Source organism: Mytilus galloprovincialis, chromosome 6 (assembly GCF_965363235.1).
Source record: "Mytilus galloprovincialis chromosome 6, xbMytGall1.hap1.1, whole genome shotgun sequence".
Classification (NCBI taxonomy): domain Eukaryota; kingdom Metazoa; phylum Mollusca; class Bivalvia; order Mytilida; family Mytilidae; genus Mytilus; species Mytilus galloprovincialis.
The window spans coordinates 10,486,591-10,504,704 of NC_134843.1; the positions used below are offsets into that span (position 1 = coordinate 10,486,591).

At 33.0% G+C, this 18,114-nt stretch overlaps 1 protein-coding gene and 1 long non-coding RNA gene across 2 annotated transcripts in view; one reads left to right on the forward strand and one right to left on the reverse strand.

Moving 5' to 3' along the window:
* Positions 1-4,950: 4,950 nt before the first annotated feature.
* LOC143078901 (uncharacterized) overlaps positions 4,951-18,114 on the reverse strand; it is a 73,727-nt gene continuing 60,563 nt past the window's right edge. The window contains exons 64-68 of the mRNA XM_076253957.1: positions 17,505-17,657; positions 16,832-16,979; positions 14,672-14,863; positions 7,222-7,266; positions 4,951-5,244 (exon numbers count right to left, since the gene is read on the reverse strand). Of these exons, the coding sequence (XP_076110072.1) occupies positions 5,069-5,244; positions 7,222-7,266; positions 14,672-14,863; positions 16,832-16,979; positions 17,505-17,657 (714 nt within the window). The 3' untranslated portion in view covers positions 4,951-5,068. The remainder of the gene's footprint in view (positions 5,245-7,221; positions 7,267-14,671; positions 14,864-16,831; positions 16,980-17,504; positions 17,658-18,114) is intronic.
* On the forward strand, positions 11,462-12,834 carry LOC143078903 (uncharacterized). Its single transcript, XR_012979297.1, has 2 exons — positions 11,462-11,985; positions 12,425-12,834. It is a non-coding gene; the product is annotated as an uncharacterized LOC143078903 (long non-coding RNA).

The window sequence follows — 18,114 nt, forward strand, 5'->3', positions numbered from 1 at the left end:
TTTGCTCTTAATGCTTTGGTTTTTGAGTTATAAGCCAAAAACTGCATTTTACCCCCATGTTCTATTTTTAGCCATGGCGGCCATCTTGGTTTGTTGGCCGAGTTACCGGACAAATTTTTTTAACTAGATACCCCAATGATGATTATGACCAAGTTTGGTTAAATTTGGCCCAGTAGTTTCAGAGGAGAAGATTTTTCTAAAAGATTACTAAGACTTACGAAAAATGGTTAAAACTTGACTATAAAGGGCAATAACTCCTAAAGTGGTCAACTGACCATTTTGGTCATGTTGACTTATTTGTAGATCTTACTTTGCTGAACATTATTGCTGTTTACAGTTTATCTCTATCTATAATAATATTCAAGATAATAACCAAAAACAGCAAAATTTCCTTAAAATTACCATTTCAGGGGCAGCAACCCAACAACAGAATGTCCGTAGATCTGAAAATTTCAGGGCAAATAGATCTTGACCTAATGAACAATTTTACGTGTCAGATTTGCTCTAAATGCTTTGGTTTTTGAGTTATAAGCCAAAAACTGCATTTTATCCCTATGTTCTATTTTTAGCCATGGCGGCCATCTTGGTTGGTTTGGCGGGGCACCGGACACATTTTTTAAACTAGATACCCCAATGATGATTATGGCCAAGTTTGGTTAAATTTGGCCCAGTAGTTTCAGAGGAGAAGATTTTTCTAAAAGATTACTAAGATTTACGAAAAATGGTTAAAACTTGACTATAAAGGGCAATAACTCCTAAAGTGGTCAACTGACCATTTTGGTCATGTTGACTTATTTGTAGATCTTACTTTGCTGAACATTATTGCTGTTTACAGTTTATCTCTATCTATAATAATATTCAAGATAATAACCAAAAACAGCAAAATTTCCTTAAAATTACCATTTCAGGGGCAGTAACCCAACAACGGAATGTACGATTCATCTGAAAATTTCAGGGCAGATAGATCTTAACCTGATGAACAATATTATCCCTGTCAGATTTGCTCTAAATGCTTTGGTTTTTGAGTTATAAGCCAAAAACTGCATTTTACCCCTATGTTCTATTTTTAGCCATGGCGGCCATCTTGGTTGGTTGGCCGGGTCACCGGACACATTTTTTAAACTAGATACCCCAATGATGATTGTGGCCAAGTTTGGTTAAATTTGGCCCAGTAGTTTCAGAGGAGAAGATTTTTGTAAAAGTTAACGACGACGGACGCAGGACGACGACGGACGACGGACGACGGACGCAAAGTGATGGGAAAAGCTCACTTGGCCCTTCGGGCCAGGTGAGCTAAAAAACCAACTACGATCAGCAAATAAGACGCAAAGAGTCACAAGAAATTAAAAAAAATCCATTCGCGGGCAACTACCGACTTATTATACTGTATGATCGAACACAAACATAGCCAAAATATGACACTCAAGAAATAAGACGCAAACTACATTACAAAAAATAATTCCGAACGACAATTGGTTAACACAAACAAAAGGAATACAACGATATAAATCTATGCTACCCGAAAAACTCAACTTCACAATGGTCAACCAATCCGGGTTACTGTATAACTAAGGTGTAACAAAATGTGTAACAAAACTTTTTAAAATAATACAAAAATTATGACTGTCGGTGTAATTGTAATTGTTTAAGAAAAAAACATGTCAAGCATGCAAATATTATTTAAAAAAAAATAGTTTTAATCACTTAAAAGTCATGTGATGTTACATATATAGGACGGGTGTGTTCGATGCGTAAATTAATTAACAAAACCCCGTCATATAACATCCAACTTTGAAGTTGCGTCCAAATGTCAAATTTAGGTGTGCCACTTTGGGAATGGTCTTAAACGATTGACAATTCATTTTTCAATTTTTGCAATTTTTCCCAGATTTTTTCTATGTCGAGCAAAAAAAAGTAGCAGTTTATAAGGAGACCCCCTAAATGACGTAACAGCTTGACTTATGGTCGTTTTAAAAACGATTGCTTGCAAGTTGCATTGTGAACAATTGTACAATATGAAAATTAAACAACGTGAATGAAAATATTTATAATGACTTTACGGAAAGTAACTTTTGTGACATCTTGACAACCGTATACAAAGTTCGTTACACTTTTCTACCTTCTAAACACAAGAGGTCGAATTCTTTTGTTCTATTTAAACCGCATATCGGACTGAATCATCTACACTACAGCAAACATCATTAGGTTTACATTTTACAAATACGGATTTTGAATTAGTATACAAATACTGTGAATGATTTTTTTTTATAATGAATAAAGGATATCCCTGTGTAGTGTGGCATTCCAACAATGACGTCACTATATATAGCTAGGTTAGATATATTTAGACTGATTTTTCCGGACTGTAAAAGAAACGTATATAGTGTAAGGGAAAGCTCAATATACGATAATTTCACGAGAAACAGAAGGGAAATGTGTAAAAAATGTATTTAAAGTCAATCTGTTCTCCTTGTCATCAATTTCAGTATGACATTTTGAGGGGGTTTCCAAACTATCAAAACAAAATGATTGACGTGAGGAATGATACTCTGGCCAACCCCATTAGGGAATTGACGGCTTAAAGCCGTCTTTCCCCCAAAATAACTTCTTACATGTTTTATTTTTACCAATTCCAAGTACTTATTAATGCATTGTTACTATGTGTAGTAGCTAGAATAGGAATGACAAAATGGAAATATGAGGTCTATAGAAAAGGGATGTGTGTAATTCATTTTCAATGGTAGGGAGTTCAAAATACCATGTCAAAGTAAAAATGATTAAAAACCTTTAGTAAACTGTTTTAATCATACCCAGTACTCATTTATACATCATTTCTATATAACCTATATGAATTGCTCTGAACTTATGAAAATCTAAGGTCTTTAGAGGGGGGGTCCATTTGCTATGGTAGAGGGTTCAAAAGCCTAGGTGTTATATTCCAATCAGTTTCTAATATGAATAAACAGAAGTGTTCAAATTTTCATAGGGTTTCAAATACTATCTGAAAAGTCAAACCATTTCCAATATTTTCTTATGTTGTGTTGTAATTATCATGAAAATAAATGTGGAACGCAGATGATGCCCCTGCATGCATAACATTAATAAAGGGACATAACTTAAGAACTGTAAAAGTGAGGTTACCCAAATTCGTAATTGTTCAGGGTTTTGTGGTAATAAGCATTTTGTATAACTTTTATAACAATAAGGTTAGGCAAACTTAAGTTAGAGAATGGAAACAAGAAATTCAGCTATACTTTTCATTTATGAAGGGGACATAACTCTAGAACGGTAAAAGTGATGCAACCGAAATTCAAACGGGATCTGTGTTTTGTGGTAATAAGTATTGAGTATAGGTCTATAACATTTGGTAGAGGCAAACTAAAGTTAGAGAAAAGATATTAAAAATTAAGTAATTTTTCAATTTGTAAAGGGGCATAATTCTAAAACAGTAAAAGTGATGCCACCAAAATTCAAATTTAATCTATGTTTTGAGGTCATAAGCATTGTGTATAAGTTCCATAACATTTGGTAGAGGTAAACTTAAGTTAGAGAATGGAAACCAAAAATTCAGCAATTTTTCCATCTGTAAAGGGACATAACTCTAGAATGTTTAAAGTGACTCCACCAAAATTCAAACTTGATCTGTGTCATGTGGCAATAAGCATTGTGTATAAGTTTCATAACAATTGGTTGAGGCAAACTTAACTTAGAGAAGGGAAACCAATTTTGAGATGTACAGACAAGGGTAAAACTATGCTACAGCATAGTAAGGTGGTGTGGTAATATACACCATTGTCCCAGGCTGTGGGGAGGATTGAACGCTCACAAACATGTTTATCCCCTCACATTCAATGTGTGCTGGTCCCAAGTCAGGAGCATGTAATTCAGTGGTTGTTGCTCAGTTTTATTCGTTTTATTTCTCCAGAAATCGTTTTTTTTGTTATTTCGTATGGATTGTTCTTTATTACCTCGGTCAAATCAGGGACTTTTACAGCTGACTGTAGAGCATGGGCTTTGTTCATTGATGAAAGCTAATATAATGACTGATTGCTGCTTAAATCAATTTATTTTGAATCTGATGGATGACTACTTTAATGGCAATCATACAACTCATTACATATGGGATTATTCCAAATCACAAATTCTCAATTATACAGGCACATATGTTTTTTTCATCTGAACTATGATAGAGCAAATTTGTTGATCAACTTCTTACAGGTGTTACCTTCCCTACATGATAAATTTTGACCATTTTTAGTGTTTTTTCCTAAATATAGAAAGTATGGAACTTTTAAAAGAACAAGAATTGAAAGAGGTTTAAAATGTCAGAAACAATCTAAAGCCACCCATGGGTTTATAACACAGTGAGGGGTGGGCTTCAGCTGGCCCCTAAATAAAAATATGTACTAGTTCAGTGAAAATGGACGTCACACTTAACTGAAACATATAAATGAACCAATATAAAGAAAATATACAAGACTAAAAAAAAAGCTGGATGACTTGGGACAGGAACTAAAATGCAGCAGAGTTAAACATTTTTTTGTGGGATCTTAACATTCCCTCTATACTTTTAGCAGAATAAACAAACACACAGCATAACACAGAGTACACACTGCCATCCATCTTTCCATCGGGTAATAGTACAGATATATTGGACATAAAAATCTAAAAGGATTATAAGTATGCTTTCTTTTTGCATGTGCTGAACTATTACTGATGACTTGAATAGGACTCAATCTAAATCAGTTCATATTCATATTTAATACACTTTAGTGGCAATCAGTTTGGTGGGGGAGGTGGAGATGAGTGGGATTTTTTTGACGATCAATGAATTTGAAGTGGGACATATAAAATGGCTGGATCCGTCCTGATAGTGTAAAAGTGTTAATTTTTGTCAAGGAAAGCAGTGATTTTATTTCAACATAGCCAGTAATAAAAATCAACAAACAATTACAGTTCTGCCATTTTATTTCACAATCTGTCACAGAACCAGCATGCAGATTTCATAATAAAAACGAACAATAAATAGACAATAATATAAACACGATGAAGTCCTGAGTAAGATTGTTTATGGTATGGAACAATTAGATTTGTAGTCACACACTTTAAGATCACTGTTCCATTTCAGTCCTGATGGACATTTACGTTTGTATGTGATTCCCCAGTTACATGTTATATATCCAAAGCAGTCATCACAGGCTCCATAATATCCACTGCTTTTACCCTTACATGAAGTAATACAATCTGAAATATAAATAACAAGAGGCTGTCACAACGACAGCAAACCGGATTTATTAATATTTATTTGTGTCCTGGCAATATCACAAGAACCATTACTGATGAATGGTGAAAGTGAAAATCGTCAATATCAAATTTGACCTCCATTTTGTCATCAGTATCAACATCTTAAAATTTGAAAAGCTTAGATTGAATGGTTCATGAGTAAATGCAACAACGTGAATGGAAACGCCATTTCACAATCTTTCAAGAACCATAACTCCTGAACAGTAAAAGTCAAAATCGTCATAATTGAACTTGACTTTTAATTTGCCATCAGTAACAACATATAAAAATTTCAAAAGCTTTGGTTGAATGGTTCATGAGAAAATGCACGGACACGACTGGAAACACCATTTTTCAATCTTTCAAGAACCATAACTCCTGAACGGTAAAAGTCAAAATCGTCATTATTGAACTTGACCTCCATTTTGTCATCAGTAACAACATATTAAAATTTGAGAAGCTTAGGTAGAACAGTTCATGCGTAAATGCACGGACACGACTGTAAACTCCATTTTTCAATCTTTCAAGAACCATAACTCCTGAACGGTAAAAGTCAAAATCGCCATTATTGAACTTGACCTTCATTTAGTTGTCAGTAACAACATATTAAAATTTTAAAAGCTTTGGTTGAACGGTTCATGAGTTAATGCACGGACAACATTTGATTCCCGCCCGCCCGCCCGACCGACCGACCGCCCGCCCGACCGACCGCCCGCCCGACCGACCGCCCGCCCGCCGTACATCCCCAAATCAATAACCGACATTTTTGTCACAAAAATCCGGTTAAAAACAAATTAAACCCACTAATATGGCAAATTATTAGTACACAGGATGTAGGTCTCTAACCAATATGAAAATTACTCTTGTATTAAAACTGAGTCCCGCTAAACTGATCAACAAATATTCTGTTTAGGTTTTCTGTAGAAATGCGATGAAATTAGAAAATCAATTTTTAAACATAAAGTAAAATTCAAAGTATAGACAAATTCAAAATTGATGCCTGGCCTTAAATACTAACACATTACAACTAATTTCTGACAAGGTGTACGTTTTTTTTTATAGGGCACACAAATTGTGCGCAACAATCAGAAATAAGCTTATGTAAACCATTTTCTCCTTAAATGATTTTATTTATTTAATCTGAAATATTTTGTGCCATGAGGAAACCATGCTTGTTTTAACCTTTTCATTGTAATTATTCTTTTGAATTCAAATTCTTTAAATATTCTTTCTAAACTTGTTAGATTCTGAAATATATGTTGCTCAAGCAAAACAGCATGATTCTGGCACCTCAAGAGAGCAATGATTTGATTTTACAATTGGAAAGTTTTGAATTAATAGTTTTGTTAAAAAAAATAAAAATAATTGGTCAATTTATGTTCTACTGATGTTTTGTGAACACATTTCTGAATCAGTCTTTCAGATATCTGTACCTCAACACAACACATAGATTAAATACATACTGAGCAAAATATACAGACTGCAAATATACTGAAAAAAATACTTTCCAGAATGTCATATCCTAATTTAAAGCTCTTGTATGCAGCTTGTTTCACTAGTTTTATTAGTTTATAAACTGTGTGATAATTAATATTTTGTTGCTTTCCTCTCAGTTTCAAATAATAACAACATTGACATCCATACCAGTTATAAGCTTTAAATCAATACATAATATTTTATACAGTTTTTTTTTACAGCAAATCAAATGGATATTTCATCCAAAATCAATAGAATATAATAGCTATAGTGTTCATACACATTTTATTAATTTTTAATGACAAGAGAATCTTACTGTTACAATTTTACTAATAGTGTTAGCTGCATTTATATCTAGAGATCGTAAAGTGTAAAAAAGTGTATTAAAGTAAATTTGAATCAAAATTTAAGGTTTGTTTTCCAGTAATTGATATTGTCAGCTGCATAAAGGTAGAAACTTACCAAATTTTCCTTTACCACTGAGAGAATTCTGTCCTGTTGTCACCACTGTAAAATAAAATAAATTTATACTTCATGAGTAAATCCAAAGGTGAGCATTATCAGTAGCGGATCCAGGGGGATGAGGGTAGGGGTTCCAGGGGTTGGAACCCCTTTTTTATTGACGATAAATGCATTTGAATGGGGACATATATTTGGAACCTTCCCTTTATTCTGGGTTAAGAACCCTCCCTCCTTTTTAAAGATGGCTAGATCCGACCTTGATTATGGATAATAAATTCTACAAATAGCCAATGCAATATGGCTGTGGAACCTTTTTGAGTTTCGACCTTTTCAATAATGAAGTACCGGTACAACACATTTAATGGACCTTTCAGATGAAAGACATAGGGAGCAGTGTCCTATCTGTTACTGTCACATCATAATTAAAAATCATTGGCAATAATGGTAAGGAATACACTTGACAATAAATCTTAAACTTTTGTCAGTCGCAATTGAGATTTTTTTATAGAGCAAGGATGTTCTTTACAGTGAGAAATCACATCAGTTATACTAACACAGGAAGTATTTGTATCAATAACCAATTTCTTTTTATTGTTTTTAAAGGCAGTGCTTTAAGGCCTGACTTTCAAGTCATGAGGTTCATCTTTCCTTACGCAAATCTTTGCTGGGGGTCATTTTGCAAGAAATAGATCCGGAAATGTTTAAATTTCTCCTCTACTTTTTGTGGCATGAAATGGTTTTTGTTTCCTTCATTTACATTGGGAAATAAAGAAACGATCAGTGTGTATTGTTTGTTTTAAAAATCTGTTTATTAATGTGTCTTTTGCATTATAAGCAGTCAATCTGATTACAAACTATCATTATTTGAATTCCGTGTGGAAAGAGGTCCGTTCAATTTCGTGTACTATTTGCGATCTAAAGATATTTTGAAATCATTTCACTCGTTAATATAACATGATATTACAATTAAAAGTCGACTGACCGTGAATTATGTTGCATAATATACAATTTAAAGTATTTTTGTACGTGAAGCCGTATGACGTTATAGTTATTTCGGTCTCAGTTATGTAAAGTATGAAATTATCGTTCCTGAATAGGGTTCCACTAATTAAAGACAAGAAGCGGTGATAAGAAGCGACAATAAAATTAATATAGCGATCAGAAGCGACAATACAATTAGTTTAGTGAGAAGAAGCGTCAAGAAGACTATATAGCGATAAATAAAAAAATGTCATTGCAACAACTTATTCCCAATAGATATTAAAAAAAAATCAAAGCGCTGTAAGCGCTGAAGGCAGTTAACCAAAAACCAAGACAACCGTAATTATGAAAACTGTGGCAATGTTGCCTCAACATTAAACATTCATGTATAGTACATTCATGTTTATCTAATGATGTATTTATTAAGGCAAATAGTTTATATGTTATCAAGGTTTCAAAAGCAATGCATATATCAATGTATATTTTTTATGGTGAGTCTGCAGTGGTACAAGTTCCCAATGATTGCAGTTGTTCTACTTGGTAGTTAACCTTGGTTTTATTTGACTGCTAGAAGTTCAATTTGACGTAGTATGAACATGTAATAGTATGAATGGACTGGTTTCCCTGGAAAGAAAACTGAGTTTGTGTTCTATAGTACAAAAGTTATGAGACACGAATCAGACAAATGTTCACTACAACAGGGATCAAAGATGAGGTCTGACTGACTTGCCCATAGTAAATGTAAATGATTTGTTATTTTGTCCCATACATATGAATATATATAATTTAGGGATGGGGATCTCAACGGTTTTCAAGTTCTCAAACAGGTAGGGGTAGGCAGAGGATTTAGGGGGCAGGGGGCTTATATAGGGAATCACTGAAGCGTGACTGGAGCGGGCCCCTCTTAGGTCAGTCAGTGGGCCCCACTTATGAAAATTTCTTGATCCGCCACTGGGGGTAGGGTGACCCTAGGGACTTCCCCTACATTTCATTTTATTTGTTATATTGTCCCATACATGAATATATATGGTTTAGGGGTGGGGATCTCATTGGTTTCCAAGTTCTCAAACAGGAAGGGTAGGGTGACCCAAGGGACTTCCCTTATATTTCATTTGATTTGTTATATTGTCCCATACATGAGTAATATATATGGTTTAGGGGTAATGATCTTGACCATTTCCAAGTTCTCAAACAGGAGGGTGAACAGTGACCTCAGGGACTCCCCCTATCTTTCATCTGATTTGTTATATTGTCCCATACATGAATATATATGGTTTAGGGATGGGGATCTCGACCATTTTTAAATTCTAAAACAGGAGGGGTGGGGTGACCCCTAGCGACTCTTCCTATATTTCATTTGATTTTTCATATTGTCACAAACATGAATATATATGGTTAAGGGGTGTGGATCTCGACCGTTTCCAAGTTCTCAAACAGGAGGGGGTGGGGTATCTCCAGGGACTCCCCCTATATTTCATTTTTTATTTATTATATTGTCCTATACTTGAATATATGCAGGGGCGGATTCGGACAGGGGGGGTTGCGGGCTTGCACCCCCCTTAAATTTGCAAGCATGGGTTGTTCTCAGCTTAATAAAGAAAATTCCGATAATTTTACCTCAATTTTTTTTTAATAAGCTGAGAACAGCTCGGCGAAAATTTAAGTTTGCGCCCCTCCTAACCTAAAATCCTGGATCTGCCCCTCATATGGTTTAGGGGTGGGGAGCTCGACCGTTTCCAAGTTATCAAACAGGAGGGGGTAGAGTGGCCCAAAGAATGCCACCTATATATCATATGATTTACTTACATTAAGGTATATATAATATAGTTGCATTATTTGTGAAAATAAAGAATGAAACTTTCAGCTACTTTAATTGACCCTTCAAAATTGAGAAAAAACAAATAACCCCTCGAAATTGCAGTAATATGTTTACACTTTAAAAGCATCTCACATGCATTATCATCATTTATCATTTATAAAGAAAATTTAGACTGTGACCATGAACATGTATATTGTTAGATATACTGTTCCCAGCTGTCACGTTGTATTGGATCATTTTAAATTAAAATTTATCAAAAAGTAATTTTTAGTTTCTGAATAAAATATTTTTTAGCTTTTTCTTTCTTTTACATATATCTTTTGGTTTACAATACTAGTGTTTATATTCATTTACCATGCATAGATGTATTTTTTCACCTGCTTGGATTTATTTTGTAAATGATCGTCAAACCCGGAATTATCCTTATCCGCTTCCGGAATCGGATCCGATTTTGTAAAATTTTGTCTTCACGGCCGCCATTGTTATGTGTTTACAATGTTGTTTTTGTCAATCAGATACGATTTTTCTCGAATTTATACAATATTTGTCGGCGATTTTCTGTATAAAGCTAGCGGTTGAACAAAATGAACATCGCCGTCACGAATAATAATGATAAAAATAAGTTTTTAGCTCGTTTAATTGGAGACTTTGGTGAACATGGTGCCGAAAAGGTTTGCAAAGTAATTTCTTATTTTCTTTCAAATGTAAGGCGACTACGTCGGGCGTAGCTAGAAACCAACTATCCTAGTCGAAATTCCGCTTGCAAAAGTGGAAGGTCTCGGACCACCGCTAATTTGCACACCTGCCTCCAAATTGAAAAGCTACGAAAATTTCTTTTTCTAATTTGAAATTGCCGCCAACAGCATGAACAGTTGAATTATATAATAGACTACTGACGTAGTTGTACTACGTATTGATGACAAACAATATTCCTACGACTTTTGTCATTTGGGAAATCTAAACTGCTTGTCTTGAGAGATTTTCGGCGATTAAATATTTCATACAATTGTTCTTTGACATCTTAGCTAAAAGCACGAGTCATAATGAACTACACAAGGATTTTTAATAAGCACTACTTCCTATGTGTAACTTTAAAACTTTTGGATAAATCGACGATCATTTAAGGTTTTTCTGGTCATTTTTTTTGTAATCCAGAATAAAAAGTATTAAAAAAGTGTTCAATTAGTTATATATAACATAGTAACAAGCTAGATAATAACAATGGCAAGTATTTCAGGATTTATTGGGTAGAACACAAATCTAGGGTGCTCGCATAATGCAGCTTAACTGCATAAAAACATGCATTATTTTTTATTATAGGGGCGGTTATAAAACATTTTTTTATATTACTGTACATTGATAAATAAAAATATGTTTTTATTACAAAGAAAGGGATTATCTAGTTTTATTAGATATAAAAAAAAATATGTTTTATGCACACGCGTAAAATTGGCCATCAAAACAAAAAATTACCAATTTCTTTTTAAAGAATATATTGAATCAAAACCATGCAATATCATTTCCTTTCTAACAGTGAAATTCTTCTTTTTCATAGGTACATATTTGATAGGTGTAGCGTCACCCTATCACATCAAATGAGAATAGCCTCGTGAGAGAATTACGATTCGCTTGTCCCTTGTTAGAACCTTCTTGTCGCTGTTTGTCTCTAAAAATTTTATTGTCTCTTATTAGTGAGACAGTCAGTTCCGTCCTTAACTTCCGTTTTTGCACTGCAAAACAACCACACAATTAACGATGCCTAGTCCTTGTTGGTGTTTACCTGCGTGTCATTTAAGAGGAGGACATGCATTTCTAAATGACTTAATAAGAAGGAAAAGTTGGATCAACGCCATGGCTCAAACGTAGATTGTCACGTGCGATGCAATCGTAGAGCCCATACCAATCAGCTGTTGTTTGCAAGGCACATTTTACTGAAAACGACTACGTTCAGGAAACTATTCATGGTAAAACTTTATTTTCTTTAAGAAATATATACTGTTATTTATATAATCGCCATGCAAGTAAACCAAAGTATGTTTGCAACCGCAATTATCGTTTTAGAATAAAAAGGGGGGGGGGGTGAATTCAAGACGTCATAATTTTTGGGATTACGATTCAATATCATCTGTTTGACATTTTTTGGTTAATACTACAATTGTATGGGTTTTCTACAAGAGATATATTATACTGATAATTATTTTAGCAGTAATTTTGTTAATTTAGGTTGTAATGACAAGAATTCATGAGCTATGCCTCGGGCTTTCTTGAAAAATGACAATGTAAACAGGAACAAAACATTGACATGAATGATGCTCTCCACCTATGTTATAGTTATTTAGGTATGTGTGTTGCACACGTCTTTCACAAGTTTCAAAAAAGCTAATGTTTTAAAACTTTTTTCAGGGCACAAACCCACTTTAAAGAGACTTGTCTACTGCCATTCCCATCCTATTTTCTTGCACCATTTGTAAGCAAGAGACTGAATGGTTTGCAAAATTAAAAATCAGGACGGTGTCCCGTTAAACCAAAAGAACTAAACTGGATGAATATTGTAGGAGAAATCTAGAGGAAAGTTTTAATTTGTGAAATTGGGTTTCCTGAACAGACATTCATCCTGCAGGAAAAATTTATAACTGTCCACCACTAACTGACGAGCTAATGTTGAGCTTCACAGATGGAATTACTCAAACACCATCAATGCCTATGTTTTCAGCACAGATTTCACAAATCATGACACAGCTGTGCATTTTTTATACCTGTTAAGAGTCGAAAACTAAATTTTATTTTTATATAAATAAACATATATTGTGTCATTTTAGAACTTGTATTTTGCCAAAGGATGCATGAATGAAAGTAGTGAAATTCATTTTGCTTTGATATATGGATTTGAATTACAATTGTTCATGTTATTGTAATGCATATAAAAATAAGAAGATGTGGCACAATGTAAATATATGATATATATTCTGTGAGTTTATCAAACTAAAGGGAATAAGAAATGGGTATAAGCAATAACAGGTACTACTGTACAATCTCCAACAATGAGAAAAACTCATACTGTAAAGAGAATTTCATATTTACAAGTTAGTTTTGTTTTTGCATTGAATAATTTTCTTCTATTGTCTTAAAAGCAAATATGGGAAGTGGTTAAAATGCTAATGAGACAGCTACATGTATTATGGCCACCAGATGTCATTGTTACCTTGATTAAAAACTCCTTTTTAGCTCAGCTGACCTGACTCGTCACTTGGTTTCATTGTCCATAAACTTTTACAAAAATCTTCTTTGAAACTACTGTGCCAAATTTAACCAAACTTAGCCAAAATCATCATTGCGGTATCTAATTTAAAAAATGTGTGGTTTGACCCGGTCAACCAACCGAGATGGCCACCATGGCTAAAAATAGAACATACGGGTAAAATGTAGATTTTGGCTTATAACTCTGAAACCAAAGCATTCAGAGCAAATCTGACAAAGGGTGAAATTGTCTCTTCAGTGAAGATCTATCTGCCCAGGAATTTTCAGACAAATCTGACAACCCGTTGATGGATTGCTGCCTCCGAATTAGTAATTTGAAGGAAATTTTGCAGAGTTTGGTTATTATCTTAAATATTATTATAGATAGAGATAAACTGTAAACAGCAATAATGTTCTGTAAAGTAAGATCTATAAATACATTGTAAGTCAACATGACCAAAATTGTAAGTTGACCCCTTAAAGAGTTATTGCCCTTTAAAGTAAATTTTTAACAATTTTCATAAATTTTTGTATTTTTTGTTAATTTTTAAAAAATGTTTTCAATTGTAAATACTGGGCCATGTTTATTATAGATAGAGATAATTGTAGCACCAAAAATGTTCAGTAAAGAAAGATCTACATACACATTCCCATCACCAAAAACACAATTTTGTCATTTTATATGTGTCCATTGTTTAATATGCACATAGACCGTCCAAGGTGAGTGACACAGGCTCTTGAGAGTCTATAGGTCATTAATACCTGTAGATTACTTTATCATGTTTATACTGAAAAATAATTTTGCTTGGAGGGAGAAGTTAAAAAAAGTTCTGTCTTCAAAAGAGTTGATATGTTACTATGTACATTTACCATTATGTTACTTGATGTTCTAGCAATACACACAGTACGGAGACTAGTCAATCTTTGTGAATTATTTTTCATAGGATAGGAGTAATTGAATATGTGTATATAATCAATAATTAAAAATAGTTTTGATTTACATTAAAAAAGAAAAGTTCTTATGTCTTAAAAATGCATTTCATGGCGAGGTACAAAAAATATACTGTAAACAGTAGACTATAGATATAGGTGAACTAGGTACAAGAGAACTCTAAATCTTAAACACTACAAACCACCTCTGTTCTATGGAAGATAATGATATGACTGGACTAGAAATACACACAACCTGTAATTAACTGCCTTTACAGCGCTTTCGCGCTTTGATTTTTTCTTCATATAATCCTATTAAAATCAAAATATTTCTTGCCTGCTCATCTTAAACTAGTTACATAAGATGAATAACAAATTACATAGAATACTACACTAGCATCTTTTTCTTCTTCCCCTATTTTTTCTGGTGTTCATTTACCTGCCAATTAAATAATAAAAATCAACTATCAACCAATCAATTACCTGCAATAGGAGCCTGTGTAGTTACAGCAGGTGTAACTCTCTGTGTTGGTGATGAAGTTGTCATGGGAACAGCTGTAGTTGGTGCTGATGTTGTCATGGGAACAGCTGTAGTAGGTGATGATGTTGTCATGGGAACAGCTGTTGGTGCTGAGGTACTAACAACATTGTTATTTTTGGATCCTGTTTTATTACCTGTTTATACAAGAGAAATTCTTATGTCAAGTCATTTTTTTGTATATTCATTTCTTATAATTTTTCATTGGATAATTATTAACTCAAATCAATCATACCAAATTTGATGAGTTTAAGGTGGTACCTAACACTACAGGGAGATAACTCTGTAAAATCAGCTAAACATTTTAGTTGCGTTGTGTTGTCAGGGAATATTAAGCTTCTCAATGATCAAAATTAGTGTTTGTCAAACTGCTATATAACCAGTGTAATTTTTCTGATAAATTGGTTGGTTCAATTTTTTTGAAATTTTTATATTTTTGTCAAAGGGTCAAAGTAAATATTTTGTCAAAATTTTATGAAAATTAAACGAGTCAAATAAATTTGAGTCAAGGTGTTAGGTACCACCTTAAAATGGATTTTTTTCAAGAATATTAACCTTCATCTCATTGACTTATTTATATACAACAATTTTAAGACCAAAAAAATGTAAAAAAACATAAAACCATTTCCATATATGTTCCCATACATTTGTTTTACAATTTTCTATATATGATCCTAAATGATTGGTAAATGGTCTATATTTTAGAAGTTGTCACATGTATATAATTGGTTGTGTAAGACTTTTAATATTACATACACAAATCATAACTTTAACCATCTCTTTATCAATTTAAAGCAGAGGTTCACATTAACTGAGAAAATATTTAAGATATTTTTAAACTATTGAACTGTATATACTTTTGCTATAAAGTTAACTATATGAATAAGTATTCGTAAAACGTACAATGACTGCCAGGTCAAGGTGTGATAAATATCCTTGTTAAGTTTGATGTTATTTTTCACATTGACAGACGTACATATAGATCAATCAATTGAAAAAGAGGCTTATTGTCAAACACCATCTCTCACACGCTCTAATTCTATCTAATTAGCTGCAAAGTTGATAAACAATATTTACAGGTAAATGCTGAATTTAAACCAAATAAAATTCAAAATATTGACATTATTAAGTTATCAGACAGCAAATAATAGGTAAAAAGAGAGAATATGAATATCATGAAAAGAATGGTCTAAAATTTTTAGAAAGTATGAAACTTTTCCAAAGTTCTAAAGAAGAATCAACAAGGTTTTTAATGACAGAATCAATCTAGAATGACGGATGAAATCAACCTTCAATTAAAAGTGGAAGAAAAGAAACCCTATTCTCACAAATATAAACTTTATTATCAAAACCAAAAATCAGGAAAGTCAATAGAATTGTATAATGCAGAGAGAAGTCATGAATAGCTGTTATAGATGTTGAAAGACATTTCCTATGATTCGTAAGTCTATATTTGGAGATAAGTCTGTGATGAATTACCAAAAGTTGATTGATTCATCTGAACAAAGAAGCTTAAAGTGAGTGCTTATACATCGAAATACTTTTCCTTACAATGAACAGAGATATGATTAATAACAAAAAGACACACCAATTGTTTAAAACAAACCTCCAGAGAGATATCCTTGAAACATTTATTTGAAGATTTATCTTTTTCACAACAATAAATGCATTTCATGTTTTCAGAATGACCAGGCACTGTCCTTAGTGTAGGATATAATACAAATCAACCTTATTTGTAATTCCTGAAATGACCTGCATAGAGACATGATCATGAATTCTAAATTTAGCTCAAAAAAAGGAAAGGCTTGAAAATATACAATAAAATTAAAAGAGTAAGACCTGTAATTTATTTCATATCTATAGACATGATGCTTCAAGTATAAAACTGCATGTCAGGTTCATTGATTCATTATTGAAAATGCCCAAAATTTGTTAGGTGTATTTAGAGCCGGGTTCATTACTGTAATCCAATTAAAAAATGAAACAAAAAATTCAAAAGAAAGTCAATTTATTGTTCTTTTCAATGGAGTCTTTCATACTATATATGTGTCCCCATACGTGGAAGCCATATTGTTTACGAATACTTATGGCAGCTGACTAATTACCAGAATCCAGAGCACATCCAGTCAGATCAAATCTCAATGCAATACGATTGCTCCATTCCAGTGGATTAACACGGATACACTTAGCGATTACGGGACAATCAAACATGTTACTCTGTGGGGTATTCTCATCGTCATTGCCTTTGAAGAACTGTAGAAAGTAAAACATATCTATTACTATCATTAACAATATTCTTACAGTTTAGTTTTTTACAAACTTAGATGAAAAAGATAGTCAGACAATAAAACATGTAACAGTAACAATGTCTACAACAAATTTTGTCAGATTTAATTCTGGTAACACACTAGATAAGAAATTGCCATGGTCAGGTTCACTAGTTTGTAAATGTGTGTTTGTCTTGTAAAAATATAGCCTATGGGTTTGCAAGTTTTGAGCAATCTGTTCATATCTAATTGCTGTAAAGTATAAGATTTTTGCTTCGTTGCTTTAAACATAGTAACAACAACATTGTTTTTTATGTCAAGAACTTTTTATTAAGGGGTTAAATTGGCTAATCAAACAATGAGTGTGCCTTTCACATCTATATTGGTGTCTTGTATCAACTATTTGTGCACTGGATATTTTCCTGCAGTTACCTTGATCACAAAATTAGCAAAAACAACTACCACACATGAAAATTTTTATGTTTAAAAAAGAAAGTAAATGTGTACTTACAGTATCAGAGGTACCAAGTTGTCCGACTGGTTTCCAGTCTGTTTTACAATCCAGACTATACATGACCCTATATTTAGTGGTCCATTGTTTACAACATCCATCACGGCCCTGTGTTGTGATTCCTCTAACTAAACTGGGACTTGGCAATTCAACCTTAACAAATAAACTTATGTTTAAAGCATTGCTCTGAAAATTCACATGCTTTTGTCTGTACTATAGGGCTGTGAAAATCAATGACTTGAAAAACTTAAGTCAATGAGGGATTATGATTTTATTGTTAGAAATATGTTTCTAAGAAAAAAGATAACTTTAAATCATAAGGGAAAAAAGACAATTAATAAAAAGAAAAGAAAACACATCTATAAAGGGACGGAGGATGTTTAAACAAATAGAAAAAAAGAAGAAAATGGAAAATAAAAATCAAGAATGTTTCTGAAGTATCTGATGAAGGACAGCAATAATAGTAGTCCTGTAACATATCATAAATTTCATACTTTTACTTATTCATATTTAACTCATACCTCTTATTTTGATTGGAATTTCTCAAAAGTTAACAATTTGTTTTCTATTCACAAGACAAGAAAAGAGGAGATTTTCCCTGGCTTTTACA